The sequence below is a fragment of the Microcaecilia unicolor genome, chromosome 14 (assembly GCF_901765095.1).
Source record: "Microcaecilia unicolor chromosome 14, aMicUni1.1, whole genome shotgun sequence".
In the NCBI taxonomy this organism is placed as follows: domain Eukaryota; kingdom Metazoa; phylum Chordata; class Amphibia; order Gymnophiona; family Siphonopidae; genus Microcaecilia; species Microcaecilia unicolor.
Genome location: NC_044044.1, coordinates 23274412 through 23295070, shown reverse-complemented (window position 1 = coordinate 23295070; position 20659 = coordinate 23274412). Strand labels below are relative to the sequence as shown.

Here is a 20659-nt window from a genome sequence, read left to right as displayed (position 1 = left end):
CTTCTAAACCATCGATCAACTCATCTAAAGCTAATACAAACTTTCGCAAGTATATATGACAAACACACAAATCTACCTAGAGAATACACACTTCACAAAATAGATTCCTAAAAAGTCCCAAGTCATCAGACCTATGTTAACTGGACTGTTCATTAAAAGTTGCCTTAACCTTCTGAATTATAAGATCTTGGTGATGCTAGAATTAATCAACGGTGTAGAAATACAATGTTCCTACGTAGTCGCTTTAGTACTGGTGTAGTATTTTGTTAAGAACATCTTTCACTTTACTGTTGCCTCTCCTCCATATTTATGGGCTTAGACTTTGTGGCTCAAGTATAGATTGTTTGCTATATGGTACATTCTTATTTTCCTTTCCTGTTATTTGCTTCAGCTTCATAATTGTTCCTCTAACAAAGTCTTATTTTTGTTATATTATTTGAAAATCATATAAAAAATGTTGCCTTAAAGAGCAGCATTTTAATATTTTATAAATAAACATCCAGATCATTTTCGAAAGTGATCGCGGGCCATCTTCCGACACAAATTGGGAGATGGCCGGCGATCTCCTGAAACTGGCCAAATCGGTATAATCGAAAGCCGATTTTGGCCGGATTCAACTGCTTTCCGTCGCGGAGCCGGCAAAATATCAAGGGAGCGTGTCCATTGAGTAGTGAAGGCAGGACAGGGATGGGATGGGGGCATGCTCACGAGATGGCCGGCTTCGCCCGATAATGAAAAAAAAAAAACCAGGCTTGACGAGCATTTCGCCGGCTTTACTTGGTCCCTTTTTTTTCATGACCAAGCTTCAAAAAGGAGCCCCAATTGACCAAATGAACACCGGAGGGAATCGGGGATCACTACTATTACTACTATTTAGCATTTCTATAGCGCTACAAGGCATACGCACCTCCCCCCTCCCACCCAAAACAAAACCTCCCAAAAAAACCTTTTTTGCCAGCCTCTATGCCAACCTCAAATGTCATACCCAGCTCCCTGACAGCAGTAGGCAAGTCCCTGGAGCAGTTTTTAGTGGGTACAGTGCACTTCAGGCAGGTGGACCCAGGCCCATCCCCCCCCCTACCTGTTACACTTGTGATGGTAAATGGGAGCCCTCCACAACCCACCCAAAACCCACATGTAGGTGCCCCCCTTCACCCCTTAGGGCTATGGTAATGGTGTAGAGTTGTGGGGAGTGGGTTTGGGGGGGATTTGGGGGGCTCAGCAACCAAGGTAAGGGAGCTATGCACCTTGGAGCTATTTTTATTTTATTAAACATTTTTTAGAAGTGCCCCCTAGGGTGCCCAGTTGTAACACCTCACCACTTCAACTTACTCTGAATGACGCTGCTCTATAATTGTCTGCTTAATTCTTCTTTGTTATCCTTCATCTTTTTGTAATTCCAACTGTATTTCTCTATCCTGGCATGGCGCTGCCATTACAGGGCTTTGCAAGCCACATTGAGCCTGCAAACAGGTGGGAAAATGTGGGATACAAGGGCAATAAATAAATAAACATTTACGGCTGCGTGAGTAAATGTCTGTCCCTAGAATATTTTAAGTACACACATAGCATATTTTAAAATCTACATGTCTATTTGAAAAGTCCGACGACACTCTTCATAAACTCCACTTGTGTATTCATCTAGCTTTAGTTAACTGATCAGAAGGGATGCTTGATTCAAACCACTGGTGTATCTTTTCATTTCAATGCAGATGACATCTTCTCTTTCTTTCTTTCTTTCTTTCTCATTCGTATAATCCTGTTCTTACTCCACTTCAAGATTGTCTCTTCCTTATTTCTAACTGGCCATAGAATCATAATTTGGTACTGAGCAAAGAAAACAATGTTGCCTGTAGGCTTAGCCGTTCGTCGATTACAATCCACCTCTAGTTATTTTGATCAATTAACATTTCAGTCCTTGGTTTTGGCTCTTCTTACAACTCAATTTGACTACTGTAATAGCTTATATTTAGGCTGTCCATGGTGCGACCGCACCTTGAGTATTGTGTTCAATTCTGGTCGCCGCATCTCAAGAAAGATATAATGGAATTGGAAAAGGTGCAGCGAAGGGCGACTAAAATGATAGCGGGGATGGGACGACTTCCCTATGAAGAAAGACTAAGGAGGCTAGGGCTTTTCAGCTTGGAGAAGAGAAGGCTGAGGGGAGACATAATAGAGGTATATAAAATAATGAGTGGAGTGGAACAGGTGGATGTGAAGCGTCTGTTCACGCTTTCCAAAAATACTAGGACTAGGGGGCATGCGATGAAACTACAGTGTAGTAAATTTAAAACAAATTGGAGAAAATGTTTCTTCACCCAATGCATAAACTCTGGAATTCATTGCCGTAGGCAGTTAGCTTGGCACAGTTTAAAAACGGGTTAGACGGTTTCCTAAAGGACAAGTCCATAAACCACTACTAAATGGACTTGGGAAAAATCCACAATTCCAGGAATAACATGTATAGAATGTTTATACATTTGGGAAGCTCGCCAGGTGCCCTTGGCCTGGATTGGCCACTGTCATGGACAGGATGCTGGGCTCGATGGACCCTTGGTCTTTTCCCAGTGTGGCATTACTTATGTACTTATGTCCATGTTCCATTTATCTGTCACACACACAGGTCCGATCATATTTCTCATCAGTGCAAAAATTTCATTGGCTCCCCATAGAACAGCACATAATCTTCAAGTTATTTACCCTTACCTTCAAAGCACATAAAGTAGGTCTTTATTCTTCCACCCATCTGCTTCACTCAATAAATAACCACAGATTAGTTCTTCCGAACCCTAAATCAGCTCAGTTTGAATTCACCCATCATCACGCTTTCTTTTTTTGCATCCTCTTTCTTTTGGAACTCTTTTCCCCCTGCATTCGGGCTGAGACATCTTTTAAGAAGTTTAAATCTGGTATAAAACTTGGCTTTTTAATTGGGTTTTTCCATCTATATTTTAATTTTCTAAGAGCTGGTGTTCACTTTATTGTCACCTATGGGTTCTTCCTCTCCCCCTTTCCCCCCCTTACCTCCCTTTACTGTCCCCTGCTTAGGTATGTGTGACCTTGTTTGAATGACTCTCTTCTTTCCAATCGTATATTGTAGTTCCTTTTTCATTTAATGTTTTAACTTTTTATTAGATTGTAAACAACCCAGTTCTGTGAGTCAGCTTGGGCAGTAATGCAAGTTTTAATAAACTATAAATGATTTATATACAAATATTTTGGCATCAATAATCAAAAACACCGTAAGAGCAGACGTTAGCCAGATCGAGTCAGTGGGACTTCTGCATCGTGGTCTGCCATTTAACTTAGGACAGCCTTCACCCTGAATGGCCTTATGCACAAACTTTTATAATCATTACACATTTTTAACTGCATTTGATAACCAAATTTGACTGTGCCATACCCTAGTATATGTTTAGCCAGTGTAATGATAACCAGATATTCAATGCCAGTCACTGGAAATGGCTTTTGGCATTGAATATCTGTTCAGTGAGGACCATGGGAGACAGCCCAGCTATCTCATGAAGTCTGAGTATTTGGGGCTTTTGACTTTAAACTTTCCTGAGATCCATTCCTGCTTCTAAACCCCAGGTCCCTAAACAGCCTGATGCCTGGTGTCATACTGAAGGCAATGGAGCATTGAGTGGTAAAAACAACTGACAATGGGGCTTTGAAAACACTCCTAAATGTCTTTCAAGGAAAGAACAAGCATTACTGCAAGTTAGGATTGAGTGTGTGCTTGCATATGAGTTATAATAAGAAAATATTCAGGGGTTAAACATTTCAGGATTAATATATTTAAGCAGATCTTTGGGGGATCTCAGTATCACACAATCATAAGGTCTTGCAGAGTTTAGCTAAGATTAAGTGGCAGAATTGATGGATATATTTTGGTATTGGAGAAGGAGGGGTTCCTGCAAACCATGATTATAGTGAATTAGTATAAACAATTATGTGATTAACATAGTAGATGACAGCAGATAAAGATGTATATGGTCTATCCGGTCTTCTCAACAAAATAAACTGATAGCATAAGGTTTGATACAATACCACTGTTGTATAGTTTATGCTTCTAAAGATGTGTTTCATTGCTCGCAGAAATCACAACTTTGGTCACTTGGAGCATTTCTTAACCTTTTCTTATGCTATTGAGGAGATCAACCAAAATGCAGAAATCTTACCCAATACTACTCTGGGCTACTTTATCATTGACTCCTGCTCTGATGCTTGGTTTTCACTGTGTGGTGTTCTGAAAATATTATCAGGAAAAGAAAACCCAGTTCCTGGCTATACATGTTATCCGAAGAGTCAGGTTGCAGGTTTCATTGGAAGCCTCCCTTCATTGGCATCACAGACAATTGCCAGGCTCATCGGAATCTATAGATACCCACAGGTATAGAATCAACCAGACTCAATTTATAATATGTAAAATTTTGCTCTGTTGCTTTCTCTTTTCCCCTGTCCATCTTTTGTTGGTCTTGATTATTGATGGTGGTTTCTTGCTTTGATTTCTTACTGGGATATAACAACAATTGCAATAATTCACCACTTATTTTTCAAATACTCATGAATCTCTGAACGGGGTTCAAAGGAAATTTCTTACAGAAAAGAATGCCTTGCTTAAGTCAAAATGCTTCACAAGAACTGGCAGGAATATCCTAAGTATGTTTTCAGTGTGTAGACTAGTCATTGCCAATATATAGTTGTATTACAGCTATTGTGAATTTTTCTTAATACTTCAAACTTTTCTTAATAACATAGAGAAATATACAGTACTTGTATATTTGCTTATCATCTGTTGTTGTAACACTTATAGATTCCAAAGGGAATTAAGACAACCAAAGACGGGATTAATAGTTGAGTCAATTTCTTGTGATATATGTTCATGTAGACTATATTATATGTTAGATTCTGTATATGGTGTCAAAAAAAATTGGCACTGAAAAAATTAGCACTAAACAGTATTGTATAAAGACAGGTAAGTATGGGCATCCTTGATAGCATAGCAAACAGTGCCAGAATCCATGGCCCAATTTAGGCACCAGCTGACACCAGGTATGAATCCTAGCGTGAAAACTGGGCATAGATTCCCCTAATTCTATAACACTGTGCATATTTTAATGGAACATCCCTATCCTGCCCATATCTCTCCCATCGTTACATCCCCTTTTCAGATATTCATGGAAACTCTTAGGTGCTATTATATAACTGATCGTGTAAGTGTAGTTCCACACGGATCTACCATATTGGGCACCTTGTTTCTGATCTAATGTTTTCCGTGCCAAAACCTTATGCTGAAATAACGCTTAATGGGGCCCTTTTACAATGCGGGCTTACTGCTCACATTTACTGCTGGCAGTAGTCCCACCCTGAGCATGAGCCACTTCCGGGGGAAAAACAAAACTTCTGGAAATGGCTTGCAGGGTGGTAAATCGGAGGTAATCAGGCATCGTCGTGTGCTGCCCGGTTACCGCAGGGTTAGTATAGGAGCCCTTATCGCCATGTCAATGGGTGGCAGTAAGGGCTCCCCTTCACATGGCCAAGCGGTAAGTGTTCTCTTAGATACCATAGACAAGAGATTATAGTATTATCATGAAGAACAAAACAAGCCATTTTATTAAAACCCAATGTGGCCATGTTTCATCCTCATGCTGTGTCAGAGGTACAGAGAGAGAAGAATGCCCTCACTTATATTTACAAACTTGGGATGAAATATAACAATTCTACAGCAATATCAATGAAAGAAGTAAATGTTCAACACCTAAATATGGCACTGTGGCTTGTAACTTATAGTATTCTGTAAGTTAAATATGTAAATGTTATATCTACCCATACCACCCAACTTTAAATGTCCCCTTTCATTTATGCGTTATACGAGCTCTGTGCATAAACTTATATCCTGCTATTTAGCATTCAATTAGCAGTTCTTACACTCATAAATCCAGTATTCTATAAACAGAGATTAATATGGGCACCAAGGTGAAGAATGAGGGTGTTATGTATTCTGTGTGACATTTCATTAGATTATCTGATTGATTCACTGCACAAATAAGTGTTAATGTCTGAAAAAATGAAATCCTTTGACCTTTTCCATCCTAGATCACTTTTGGATTGACAGAAACATCACTAAATGAACAACTTGAGCTCCCATACTTTTATCACAGTTATCCAAATGATTATTCTCATTTCCATGGTTTGACTCCACTTCTGAGACTCTTTGGATGGAGTTGGGTTGGGATTCTCAGCTCAACTGATGAGAGTGATATAATGTACTGTGAGGAACTGAAGAGGGAGATTATCAGGAATGGGGGCTGTGTAGATTTTTTGGAATCAATTCCAAATCTTAGGATTCTCTCTTTCAAAGAAAGAAGGAAAAGAACTCTTCAGATTTTTAACAAGTTCTACAAATCAAAGAGCAATGTTTTTATAATCCATGCTACCAATATACTCACAGTAGAAGTATTCTGTATGATTTCCTCAAATATTAATAACAAACTGTATATCTTCTCTGCGGAGACCTCGTCTCTTAAAAGTACGTCTACATATACTGAACTTGCAAGATGTACTGCATTGAATGGCTCCCTAAGGTTTACTATCCCAGAAGGAGATATTCCAGGTTTGAAACATTTCCTCCAAAATATACACGCCTCTGTGGGGACAACATTATTTGAATGTGATTTACCCAATAACAATAGCAACTGCACAAGTTCAGTGATGCTGCCTAAGATTGATGGTTCACCATTTCCTTTCCAGTTCTCTTACACTCTTTATAACATGATCTATGCCCTGGCTCATGCTTTACACAAATTGTACTCAACCAAATTTCAACTTGAAAATAGTCTTAAAATGGAATTTAAGCCATGGCAGGTAAAATCTGCAGATTCACCTTTTCTAGCAAATGTAATGGGGTTTTTTTTTTCCTTACAGTAAAATTCATTTTTGCTAATCCTCAGATTCTATATATGGCTCACAAAATTGCACAAGCAATTGGCATTAATTTAAATTTTCACATGTAACTTTGTCCTGTGGTTAAAAAAAAGAGAGAGAATGGTACAATATAGGGGATAAAGTGCTTCTGTGTATGAAAGAAGAGCAAGACTTGGGGGTGACTGTGTCCAAAGACCTTAAGGTGACCTACCAGGTAGAAAAGGCGATGGTCAAAGCCAGAAGGATGCATGGGTGCATAAGGAGAGGGATGACCAGCAGGAAAAAAGAGGTGATAGTGTCTCTGTTGAGGCCTCATTTGGAGTATTGTGTGCAATTCTGGAGACCGCATCTACGGAAATATAGAAACAGGATAGATTAGGTCCACAGGGTGGCAACCAAATTGGTAAAAGGTCTATGTCATAAAACATATAGGGACAGGCTTATGGACCTCAACATGTATACACTGAAAGAAATGTGGGAGAGAGCAGATATGATAGAGACATTTAAATACCTCAGAGGTGTTAATGTACAGGAGGTGAGCCTTTTCCAAATGAAGCAAAACTGTGAAATGAGAGAGCATAGGATGAAGTTAAGAGGAAATAGACAGGAGGAATCTAAGAAAATCCTATTTCATGGAAATGTTGGTGGATTCACGGAATGGCATCTCAGTGGAGGTCGTGGAGATGAGGACTGTGTTGCAATTTTGAAAAAGAGTGGGACAGGCACATGGGATCAGTTAGGAAAATAGGAGCTAGTAGTTTCTCAGGAAGGGCAGACTAGATGGGCCATTTGGCCCTTATCTGCTGTGATGATTCTATGTTTCTATTCTAAATTGATCATAAAAAATAATTAATTAGTAACACTAAAATCTAGAGTTTTCAATAGCATTGTTCACTCCTAGAGGTCTCTCCGGTCCCATGTACATTATGGTAGACAGTAAGGAGTTTTGTGTGTCTGTGTGTTTCTGTGTTTTGAGGCAGGAGTGAGAGTGAATTCAGAGTCACTTCTTCTGTGGCTTATACAACTACTTGAGAAATAAGGTAGCAAACATGCAAAGGGGTAGACTTAGTACAAGTCTTAATCTCACATGTTTTAGGATAAAATATCAAGGATTTATACCTAAGCAAACAAGAAAAAATATTCTAACTTTGCATTATCTTTCTAGCTCAACCAGTACCTTAAAGAGGTCCATTTTAAAGCCCCAGATGGACATGAGATCTTCTTTGATGAGAAAGGACATGCTCCAACTCATTATGACATCATACAGATTTTTCAGTTCCCAAATTTGACAACCATCTGGAGCCATGTTGGAAGCTTCCAGCCCTCAGCTCCCAAGGACAAGCAACTCTTTGTGAACCAAACTGCCATCAGATGGGAAACTCCCTCTAACCAGGCCTGACACTCTCTCTTTTGTTTATAATCTGGTTAATAACATGAAAACAGAACAGACGAAGAAAAGGACTTGAAAATGTTTGCAATCACATGTTTTTGTAATTGCAGAATAAATATTCCTGCCCTTTGTTGAAAACCTTCCCAGTATAAAATCTGTCTTTAAATTAGTTCTCATGTAGCTACTGTGTGACGGCTCAGAAATGCTCTATTTACTGGGGGAAATTTTAGCATGCTATGATTAGTACATCGAAGCCATGGTAGAAGACATGGAGGGGCATAATCGAACGAAAACGTCTATCTCCAGGGGCGTTTATCTCCGAGAACGGGTCCGTGAAGGGGCGGAACGAACCGTATTTTCGCAAAAAATAGACGTCCATGTTTTATTCGACAATTTGTGGGCTGGGCGTTTTTGTTTTTCAGCGATAATGGAAAATGAAAGCGCCCAGCTCAAAAACGAATAAATCCAAGGCATTTGTTCGTGGGAGGGGCCAGGATTCATAGTGCACTGGTCCCCCTCACATGCCAGGACACCAACCGGGCAAACTAGGGGGCATTTTTACAAAAACAAAAAAAGGTAAAAGAGCTCCCAGGTGCATAGCACCCTTCCCTTGTGTGTTGAGCCCCCAAATCCCCCTCAAAACCCACTGCCCACAAATCTACACCATTATTATAGCCCTAAGGGGTGAAGGGGGGACCTACATGTGGGTACACTGGGTTTGGGGGGGTTGGACGACTAAGCATTAAGCAGCACAATTGTAACAGGTAGGGGGGGATGGGCCTGGGTCCACCTGCCTGAAGTCCACTGCACCCCCTAACAACTGCTCCAGGGACCTGCATACTGCTGCCAGGGAGGTGGGTATGACATTTGAGGGTGAAAATAAACAGTTGTGAAACATCATTTTTTTGTGGTGGGAGGGGGTTAGTGACCACTGGGGGAGTCAGGGGAGGTCATCCCCGATTCCCTCTGGGGGTAATCTGGTCATTTAGGGCACTTTTTGGGGCCTTATTCGGAAAAAACAGGGTCCAGGAAAAGTGCCCTAAATTCTAGCTACAAACGCATACTTTTTTTCCATTATCGGCGAAAGGCGCCCATCTCTGTTCGGGTGATAACCATGCCCCAGTCCCGCCTTCACCACGCCCCCGTCAACTTTGTACGCTTCCGCGATGGAGTGCAGTTGAAAACGTCCAAGTTCGGCTTTCGATTATACCGCGTTATTCGTTTTTGTGAGATAAACGTCCATCTCCCGATTTAGGTCGGAACTTGGGCGTTTTTCTCGTTCGATTATAAGCAGAATAGCAGACCAGCTCTCTTATAGAAAGAGGCAACTGTTGATTTGGGAATATGATTCTATTTCTCTGTTTCTTCCTCTCCTCAGGTCCTCCGCTCTGTGTGCTCTGAGAGCTGTACACATGGATACAGGAAAGTTATTGACCGTGAGAAGCCGGTCTGCTGCTTTGACTGTGTCCCCTGCTCTGAAGGGGAGTATTCTAATACCACAGGTAGACAAAACACATCATGGCGGTTTATATATGTATATATGAAATGCCTTTAGTTAATGCAAACCAGATATACACCTATGGGTTCTGGATACATCAATATAGCAAGATGAACACTTCCTGCATCCTATATCATAGTTAATGATTCAAGTTTATGCAATAAATGGAGCTTCCTGGCTACGACCACTTAGCTTGTGAAACAATGTAGTGTTCTCTGTAGTAACACTTAGAGGGGCATAATCGAACCCAAACGCCCATCTCCATGGGCCTCTATCTCCGAGAACGAGTCCGCAAAGGAGCGGGACAGACCGTATTATCTAAAAAAGATGGACGTCCATCTTTAGTTTCGGTAATACGGTTTGTGCCAGGCAAATGCCTTGGAGTTGTTCGTGTTTGAGCTGGGTGGTTTCGTTTTTCAACGATATTGGAAACCGAAGCGGCCCAGCTCAAAAACGAACAACTCCAAGGCATTTGGTCTTGGGAGGGGTCAAGATTCATAGTGCACTGGTTCCCCTCACATGCTAGGACACCAACCGGCCACCCTAGGGGGCACTGCAGTGGACTTCACAAATTGCTCCGAGGTGCACAGCTCCCTTACTTTCGGTGCTGAGCCCCCCAACCCCCCCCCACTCCCCACAACTGTACACCACTACCATAGCCCTAAGGGGTGAAGGGTGCACCAAGATGTGGGTACAGTAGGTTTCGGGTGGGTTTTGAAGGGCACACATTTACCAGCACAAGTGTAACAGGTGGGGGGGTGCACCTGGGCCTGCCTGCCTGAAGTGCACTATACCCACTAAAACTGCTCCAGGGACCTGCGGACAGCTGTCATGGAGCTGAGTATGACATTTAAGGCTGGCAAAAAAATATATATTTTTTTAGGGTTGGGGGGGTTGACCACTGGGGGAGAAAGGGGAAGTCATCCCTAATTCCCTCCGGTGGTCATCTGGTCAGTTCAGGCACCTTTTTGAGGATTGGATGTGAAAAAAAAGGACCAAGTAAAGTCGACCAAATGCTTGTCAGGGGCGCCCTTCTTTTTTCCATTATCGGCCGAGGACGCCCATCTCTTAAGCATGCCCCAGTCCCGCCTTCGCTACGCCTCCGACAAGCCCCTGTGAACTTTGGTCTTCCCCGTGACAGACTGCAGTTGAGGGCGTCCAAAATCGGCCCATCTCCCGATTTGTGTCAGAAGATGGGCGCCCTTCTTTATCGAAAATGCCCCTGATAACCTGTCTGTTAGGCCTATATATGTGAACTATTGTTTCCTTCTTCTTAAAAAATTTGATTTGTTGGTAATGAAATGTTTACAAATGAATCCTTAAGAAATCTTATGTTCCATAGATGCAGAGATCTGCATGAAGTGTCCAGAAGATCAGTGGCCCAGTGAGAAGAAGGATGAGTGTCTGCCGAGAGTCATTGATTTCCTGTCCTACGATGATCCCTTGGGTGTAACTTTGTCTTCAATTTCTATTCTCTTATTCATTATCACTGCCCTAGTGCTGGGAGTCTTTGTTAAATATCAGGACACACCAGTAGTGAAAGCCAATAACCGAAATCTCAGCTACATCCTCCTCATCTCCCTCATGTTGTCTTTCCTCTGCACCTTGGTATTCATTGGTCAGCCTGGATCAGTGACTTGTCTTCTCAGGCAATCTGCTTTTGGGATGATTTTTACCATTGCTGTTTCTTCTGTGCTGGCAAAAACTGTCACAGTTGTCATTGCCTTCAGAGCCAACAAGCCCAGCAGCAAGTTAAGAAAGTGGGTTGGGACAAGGGTCTCCAGCTATCTAGTCCTTCTCTGCATCTCTGGTGAAATTGTCATATGCACTGTATGGCTGATCATCTCTCCTCCATTCCCTGAATATGACTCACAGTCTGTAACTGGGAAGATGATTCTACAGTGCAATGAGGGGTCCACTATTGCATTTTATAGTGTGATTGGGTACATGGGTTTTTTGGCTCTTCTAAGTTTCACTGTGGCTTTCCTAGTAAGGAAGGTTCCGGATAGTTTTAATGAGGCTCAGTTTATCACTTTCAGTATGCTGGTGTTCTGCAGTGTTTGGGTGTCCTTTATCCCATCATACCTGAGCACCAAAGGCAAATACATGGTGGCTGTGGAGATATTTGCCATCCTGGCTTCCAGTGCTGGACTTCTGGGCTGTATATTCACCCCCAAGTGCTACATTATTCTGCTCAGACCTGACCTGAACATGAGGGAGTATTTAATAGGAAAGAAATCCTAAAAATGCCAGATGAAAGAGAATTTCTTTAGCATGATATTGTGTTCCTGCCCAATGAGGAAAGTTGAGAACTGCTCAATATTTTTGAAAGTGATTGAAAAATGAAATACGAATGCCTTCTTTATAGCCTGAAAACAGTAAGGCAAATTTTCAAAGGAAGGTAAATATTTACTGGCTGCTCTTAAACTTACGACTTCCTTATTCCTTATTTTATCGTCCTCACTTTAATATTCCCTTATCTCTTGTTTGTCCTGTTTCTCTGCCCTAATTAGATTGTAAGCTCTGTTGAGCAGGGATTGTCTCTTCATGTACGTCTAAGTAGCGCTTTAGAAATGATAAGTAGTAGTAGTAGTAGTAGTAATTTTCATCCCCTCTACAGATAGTACCAGGCTCTAAAACAGTCTAACTGGCCCATGATTTATTTCACACTTTCTATACCACACTATCCTAGATATGCAAATATACCAGACTATAATCTATTTAGGAAGATGGTTGGAGGAGTAGCGGTCTATGTGAGAAACAATATCACAGTGACACGAAACGCAATAAAAATGGTATGAGGCTTGCACCACGCGACCTCAATTCATGCCCTCTAGTGGTTGATGTCTGAGTGAGAGTTCAGGCAAGTTCTGCAGGACTCGAAAGGAACCTGTCTTCTCCTACCAATTGAAAACACAATATTAAAGTTCCACCCCCTACTAGCAGCATTGCATTCGGAGGACACCCACTCAGCTTAGAGGGAACAGTAGTTTTGGGGCGGGTGGAAGGTCAGGGTATAGTCTTAAGAGGGACTTGTTGGTGGGTTGCCTATTGGGAGTTGCTTGTTGAACGAAATGCTAGAAAGGAGATCTGAATTGGGGGACATTTCTTTAGGGGACTGGAGTGGTGCTCATCTGTTGAGGGTCTGGATCAGGGAGTTTCACACTACTGGAGTGCTGGTAGCATGACTGTACCTATTCAGCACTAAAGTGGGCAGTATCACTCACCGCTGTCAATAAAGAGGGTTTGGTCGGGGCAGTGCAGCAGTGGTATTAGAGAGGGGCCTGAGATTATAAGGGGTGCCGGTATTATTCAGTGTCAGCACCCACATGGTTAACCAGCCAAATTTAGGACATCAGGGCTATAGGAAGGCACGGGGAGGGCCTGCTTGGATGGCTGAGGTGGCAGGGAGCCTTCCGGAGGGGTTCTTGCTGTTGCTCGGGAGGAGAGTAGAAGGAAAGAGGGCCATTGTCGAGGGGGCAGGAGGGGGTACAAGAGCTTTTATTTTCACAAAAAGAAAAACCCTAAAAAAATCAAACGTTATGCAGGCTCCAGCATAACCAAAAGGGTACATATTCCATGGGTTGAGAAATCCTGCCCTAAGGTTTGGCCATTGTTGTTCATAGCTGGCAGGAATTCTCCAAATATATAAAATGTTATTTTTTTGTACTATTGGTCCTTTTTATGCACTATACATTAGATATATTTTTGTGAATTTTGCAGGCTGGCAGCAGCAACAGCGGGAAGAACACTTATGTGGTGATTGCCTGATGCTGGTGCTCAGACCATATATGTAATGCCGGCCCATATCCGGCGACCAGCATTGAGTACCTGGTTTCACTTTTGACCGTGGCAACTTAATCAGTCAAGCCAATATTTAGTGCTACCCTTTTAAGAGCTTAATGGTTAAACACAGGCCACCTGTTTATGCGGCCTAATTTAACCACTAAACATGGCTGGTTTGGCATTGAATATCTGCGCCTAACTGGCTATGTCATGAGATGTGGAGGGGCATAATCGAAAGGGGGGGCCAAGTTTTCCTGAGGATGTCCTCACAGGACGTTCCAGCGAAGGGGCAGGGAAACCTGTATTATCAAAGCAAGATGGGCGTCCATCTTTCGTTTTCATAATACAGTTGGGGACGCCCAAATCTTTACATTTAGATCATCCCTAGAGATGGTCGTCCTTAGACTCGGTCATTTCTGATTTTCGGCGATAATGGAAACTAAGGTCGCCCATTTCAGAAACAACCAAATGCAAGCACTTTGTCATGGAAGGAGCCAGCATTCGTAGTGCACTGGTCTCCCTGACATGCCAGGACACCAACCGGACTCCATAGGGGGCACTGCAATGGACTTCAGAAAAAGCTTCCAGGTACATAGCTCCCTTACCTTGTGTGCTGAGCCCCCCAAAACCCACTACCCCCAATTGTACAACACTACCATAGCCTTTATGGGTGAAGGGGGCACCTAGATATGTGTACAGTGGGTTTCTGGTGGGTTTTGGAGGGCTCACATTTACCACCACAAGTGTAACAGGTAGGGGGGGATAGGCCTGGATTCACCTGCCTGAAGTGCACTGCACTCACTAAAACTGTTCCAGGGACCTACATACTGCTGCGATGTACCTGAGTATGACATTTGAGGCTGGCATAGAGGCTGGCACAAAATATTTTTAAAGTTCTTTTTTGAGGATGGGAGGGGGTTAGTGACCACTGGGGGAGAAAGGGGAGGTCATCCCCGATTCCCTTCGCTGGTCATCTGGTCAGTTCTGGCACCTTTTTGTGCCTTGGTCATAAGAAAAACTGGACTAGGTAAAGTCGTCCAAATGCTCATCAGGGACGCCCTTTTTTCCATTATGGGTCGAGGACGCCCATGTGTTAGGCACGCCCAAGTCCCACCTTTGCTACGCCTCCGACATGCCCCCAGGAACTTTGGTCATCCCCACGACGGAAGCAGTTGGGGACGCCCAAAATCGGCTTTCGATTATGCCAATTTGGGCAACCCTGTGAGAAGGACGCCCATCTTGCGATTTGTGTCGAAAGATGGGTGTCCTTCTCTTTTGAAAATAAGCCTCCTAGTCAATGTTCAGCGGAGATAAACAGTTATCTCTCACTGAGTATTTGAAGTTAGGTTAGAGGCCTTGGACTATCCACATGTGAATGAAAAGACTAGTACAGTGAAAGAAGAGGTTGACATTTGGAATACACACCTAGCCAAGACCTTAGAGAAAATGGCACCACTAAAAATGCTCATATGCCCCACTCACAAATACTCACCTTGGTTTTTTCCAGAACTTCAGATCCTTAAACACAATCAATCCCTACTCCCCTCATTTACAGCAGAACTTAAGACATTCCTTTTCACAGATGCATACTTTTAACTTCTCCATTTTATCTCATGATGGCTGAACTGGATAGGCTGCACAGTACTGAAGCACTACCCACTCCTTTTCCCTTCCCCCCAATCTATCTACATTGTCGTTCTACCCTACTTCCCCTTTGGTCATGTCCTGTCATTGTCTAAATTTTATATTTATTTTCTTGATTTTATTCCATTCTATGTACTTTTAGCATGTAAGTCACCTAGACATTCATTTGATGAGTGGGGTAGACAATTCTTAATAAACTTGAAACTAGAAACACGAAGGACAGAAACTGGAAAGGAGATGGCGTAAATCTTGCTTGGATGAAGACAGGTTAAAATGTAGGAAACACATGACAAAGTATCGCCAAGTCTTAACACTATTTTAATGCATTGCACAGGCTGCCAATTCAACCAAGTAGCTGTTCATTATAGTAAGCAGCCTTCTACAACCCCCACAACAGAACCAGCCTGTCCAGTCAAAACTGAACTGCAATGATTTTGCAGAATTTACAGGCATTCCAACCTAGTCTCCATTTTGATAACAAGGAGCGCACAAACTCACCCCCTCCTGACTCTCATAAATGGGACACTTTTAACCCCAAAACAGAGGAGAACCTTGACAAAATCCTAAGAGATCTTTGACCAACTACCTGCTCCCTCGACCTCTGCCCATCAAAGATAGTGCAGCAGGCATGTATGGGCCTTATAGAAGGTACCACAAAAATTGTGAATTCCTCTCTATCTATTGTTCAACCGCCAACATCATTAAAAAGGGCAGTGGTGCATCTTTTGCTAAAGAAAAAAAACCTTTAATGGAAGAAGCAACAAACTTGTTAGTCACACACACACAAAGAGTAATGCAGTAGGACATGTTTCTCCACTTCAACCCTTGCTGAGATAATAGTTAATCACCTCTCTGACCTCATGTACAACTTTCTTTAAATTAGATCCCTTATTTTCTAACTCTTCTTACTTTCTTATCTATCTATATGTTCCATATTTGCTGATACCCTATGATGTATAATAAAATGTTTTATTATGTATTGTGTTGATACTGTAATTAGTATACTATGCCATACTTTGTACTGTTATTTGAATATTTTACTGCTGTAATTGTCTATTGCTTATGTTTAAGCTATTCTTACTGTAAACTGCCTTGAGTGAATTCCTTCAAAAAGAAGGTAAATAAATCCTAATACATAAATAAATATATTGGTCAATTAATGAACAAAGAGAAGAACAAAGATGCAGAAGCAGAGGCAACAAACCCACAATGGAGAGAGTGATGGGCTAGACTTGGGTAGTTTCTCTCCAGTCACTAATCAGTTGGCAAAGATCAACATTTACTCTGAATATTGCGACCTCAACTTGAGTACTGCATTCAGTTCTGGTCGCTGTATCTCAAAAAAGATATAGCATAATTAGAAAAGGTTTGAAGAAGAGCAACCAAAATGATGAAGGAGGTGGAACTCCTCTCATATGAGGAGAAGCTAAAGAGGTTAGGGCTCTTCAGCTTAGAAAAGAGACGACTGAAGGGAGATATGATTGAGGTCTACAAAAATCCTAGGTAATGTTGAGGACTACAAAATCCTGAGTGGTGTAGAGCAAGTAGAAGTGAATCGATTTTTCACTGTTTAAAAATGTACAAAGACTAAGGGACACTCAAAGAAGTTACATGGAAACAATTTTAAAACAAATAGGAGGAACTATTGTTTCACTCAACGAATAGTTAAATTCTGGAACTCATTGCTGGAGGAAGTAGTAACAGTGCATAGAATTTCTAAATTTTAAAAGCTTTGGACAAATTCATGGAGGAAACGTCCATAGCCTGCTATTGAACTAGACATAGGAAAGCCACTGCTTGCCCTTCGGTTGATAGCATGGAATGCTACTACTATTTGGACTTGTGACCTGGACTGGCCACTGTTGGAAGCAGGATACTGGGCTAGATGGACCATTGGTCTCACCCAGTTTGGCTATTCTTATATAGCTCCATTCAGCAGTTTTATCCATTTGTATACCAACACTACCTATACTTTCACATTCCAAATTACACATTTTGAGGCAGATTCAGTAAATGGCACCAAAGGTTAGGTACAAGGATGATCCTCACTAAGTGCTAATTCTACAAAGGTCGCTCAGCAATGAGTGATCCACTCATGTTCCTGCCCTGACCAGCAATCATACCATCGAGGGATGATCACAGCCAGCTGAGGTCTTTTTCCTCCATTTCAAAATGTGTTTTTTTTTGGTCCTTATACACATATATAATTTGAGTGTAAGAAGATGTGAGGTATTGGTTCCACTCTTTGTTACTATTTGTTCTCTGCAGTGCTACAAGAAGCATTAAGAAGAGTGTATACCTAAAGCGGAGCAGGTTCAAGGAGTTGCAAGTGCAGAAATTTCTCCCACTTTCAGAGGTGATGAATCATGAAGAGATGGAGACTCATGAAGAAGGCGCGAGCTAGCACTGAAACACAGCTGTGTTAAGTCGTCACTTCGCTTGCAATAAAGAATTGTTTCTTTATCGACGTCTCCTCTGGTTTTTAGAAGCGCCTACCTTTCGTACTTCTTACTCCTGCCCTGACCATGCCCCCTTTTCATGTAAGAGCTAGAAAATGTAGGCAGCAATGTTACTTCATAGCTCAAAGGCAGATCTGTGCATAAGTCCTAATTAATGCCAATTAACATCAATACTTAATGATTTCCTTGCTTCTTTTTTTTCCTGCTTTCAAATGGGGAAGCTGAGGTGATGGGGATCAGAATGCAGTGGTCGAGTGGGATCAGAAATTGGGGAGGGATCAGAACAAGGGGGGTCACACATCAGGAGGGTTTCACGGTTAAGCAGGGGATCACATGGGGATGTGCTCAGGTGCATGGTATTAGAATGGGGGCTAATAACCAGGGAGGATAGATCAAAGAGGGTAGGTTAGTGGTCTCCCCTGATCCCTTCCAGTGTATCTTGATCAATATTTAGGCAGGACTATATGGGAAATGCCTGAAAATCTTCCAGGACCCGAATGAGTGCCAGCGGGCATCACATGCCCAGTCATGCCAAAAATCTTGAATGCCGGTACTCAGACAGAGGCCAGCATTGGATATCTGGGTCTAATTCAGCCAGCGGTAAAAACAAAATTCCGACTACCACTGGTCGAATATTGACCAATATATTTCTAAGTGAGGTTAGTCACAGAATGCACAAAGTCCACCCCTCCTCCCGCTGTTTAGATGAATAACTGGAGGTTTATAATGGAATGCATTCAAAATTCTATGTTCAAATGCAAAGAATTTTAATATTTTACTTATGTGATAAGAGTGAATGATGGCCAAAGAGGTGTGTTTTAAAATGGATCCCTTGTTTCTTCCTGATCAATAAATTTAGTAGAAGCAGGGTTAGAGGCATTCCTTGGTATGGTTATAGACTTTTGTGCATAAGTCTGTTCAAGGTGAAGGCTGTCCTAACATAAGTGGCAGACTAAGATGCATAAGTCCAGCTGACTACCCTGAATAAGCTATGCACATAACTCTATCTGGTTAACTTCTGCTCTTACCAGAATTTGATTATTGGTGCCAAGCTATTTGCATATAAAATCAGACATTTATGTTGATATAAGAATGCATATGAATTTCTGTATTTTCAATAGAAGGATGTAGATAATGCAAGTTAGAAGCATGCTTTCAGTTTGGGAATTTTGGGAGCCGGTTGATATTGTATATCTGGATTTTCAGAAGGCGTTTGACAAAGTGCCGCACGAAAGACTCCTGAAGAAATTGCAGAGTCATGGAATCGGAGGTAGGGTATTATTATGGATTAAGAACTGGTTGAAAGATAGGAAGCAGAGAGTAGGATTGCGTGGCCAGTATTCTCAGTGGAGGAGGGTAGTTAGTGGGGTCCCGCAGGGGTCTGTGCTGGGTCCGTTGCTTTTTAATGTATTTATAAATGACCTAGAGATGGGAATAACTAGTGAGGTAATTAAATTCGCCGATGACACAAAATTATTCAGGGTCGTCAAGTCGCAGGAGGAATGTGAACGATTACAGGAGGACCTCGCGAGACTGGGAGAATGGGCGTGCAAGTGACAGATGAAGTTCAATGTTGACAAGTGCAAAGTGATGCATGTGGGTAAGAGGAACCCGAATTATAGCTACGTCTTGCAAGGTTCCGCGTTAGGAGTTACGGATCAAGAAAGGGATCTGGGTGTCGTCGTCGATGATACGCTGAAACCTTCTGCTCAGTGTGCTGCTGCGGCTAGGAAAGCGAATAGAATGTTGGGTGTTATTAGGAAGGGTATGGAGTCCAGGTGTGCGGATGTTATAATGCCGTTGTATCGCTCCATGGTGCGACCGCACCTGGAGTATTGTGTTCAGTACTGGTCTCCGTATCTCAAAAAAGATATAGTAGAATTGGAAAAGGTACAGCGAAGGGCGACGAAAATGATAGTGGGGATGGGACGACTTTCCTATGAAGAGAGGCTGAGAAGGCTAGGGCTTTTCAGCTTGGAGAAGAGATGGCTGAGGGGAGATATGATAGAAGTGTATAAAATAATGAGTGGAATGGATCGGGTGGATGTGAAGCGACTGTTCACGCTATCCAAAAATACTAGGACTAGAGGGCATGAGTTGAAGCTACAGTGTGGTAAATTTAAAACGAATCGGAGAAAATGTTTCTTCACCCAACGTGTAATTAGACTCTGGAATTCATTGCCGGAGAACGTGGTATGGGCGGTTAGCTTGACGGAGTTTAAAAAGGGGTTAGATAGATTCCTAAAGGACAAGTCCATAGACCGCTATTAAATGGACTTGGAAAAATTCCGCATTTTTAGGTATAACTTGTCTGGAATGTTTTTACGTTTGGGGAGCGTGCCAGGTGCCCTTGACCTGGATTGGCCACTGTCGGTGACAGGATGCTGGGCTAGATGGACCTTTGGTCTTTCCCAGTATGGCACTACTTATGTACTTATGTACTAATATTTAACTTATTTAGATATGGCTGAAGTTGGCAGATTAATGTTCTTTTGAAATATGGAAAAATACAAATGTTTAAAAAGTTAGTGAGAAATAGACCTCTTTGTAAAAGTGAGATGTGACCAGTGCTTTTTTTGAGGGGGTACTTGGGGGTACTGAGTACCGGCACCTTTTCCATTGTCTGCTAAAATTGACCCATGGTCCCTAAGTTTTAATGAAGGAACTCAGGCTCAACACACCAATTCTGCCTTGTCATAGATTCTATGACTAGTTGCAGGGGGCCTGGCTCTTGTGGGGTGGGTCCCTCAGTGATCAACCCATTCCTGAAGAGTGGCCTGGCTTTTGTGTACCGGCACCTTTTTCGCTAGAAAAATCGCACTGGATGTGACTGAATGTATATGAGGGAGAGGAGAAGGTGAGCAAAGTGAATGAAAATAAATTTAATCAGAATATTTCTCTCTCTTGGAGAACCCTTTCAAGTAAGTCATTGGTACAAAGGTATGATGACATTTT

General features: G+C 42.1%; 1 protein-coding gene across 1 annotated transcript; it reads left to right on the top strand.

Moving 5' to 3' along the window:
- The first annotated feature begins 4078 nt into the window (after window positions 1-4078).
- LOC115457061 (vomeronasal type-2 receptor 26-like) lies at window positions 4079-12059 on the top strand. The gene is made up of 5 exons (XM_030186485.1): window positions 4079-4393; window positions 6100-6867; window positions 8093-8320; window positions 9696-9819; window positions 11158-12059. Exons 1-5 carry the CDS (start codon window positions 4079-4081, stop codon window positions 12057-12059), a joined length of 2337 nt encoding a protein of 778 aa, XP_030042345.1.
- Window positions 12060-20659: the final 8600 nt, after the last annotated feature.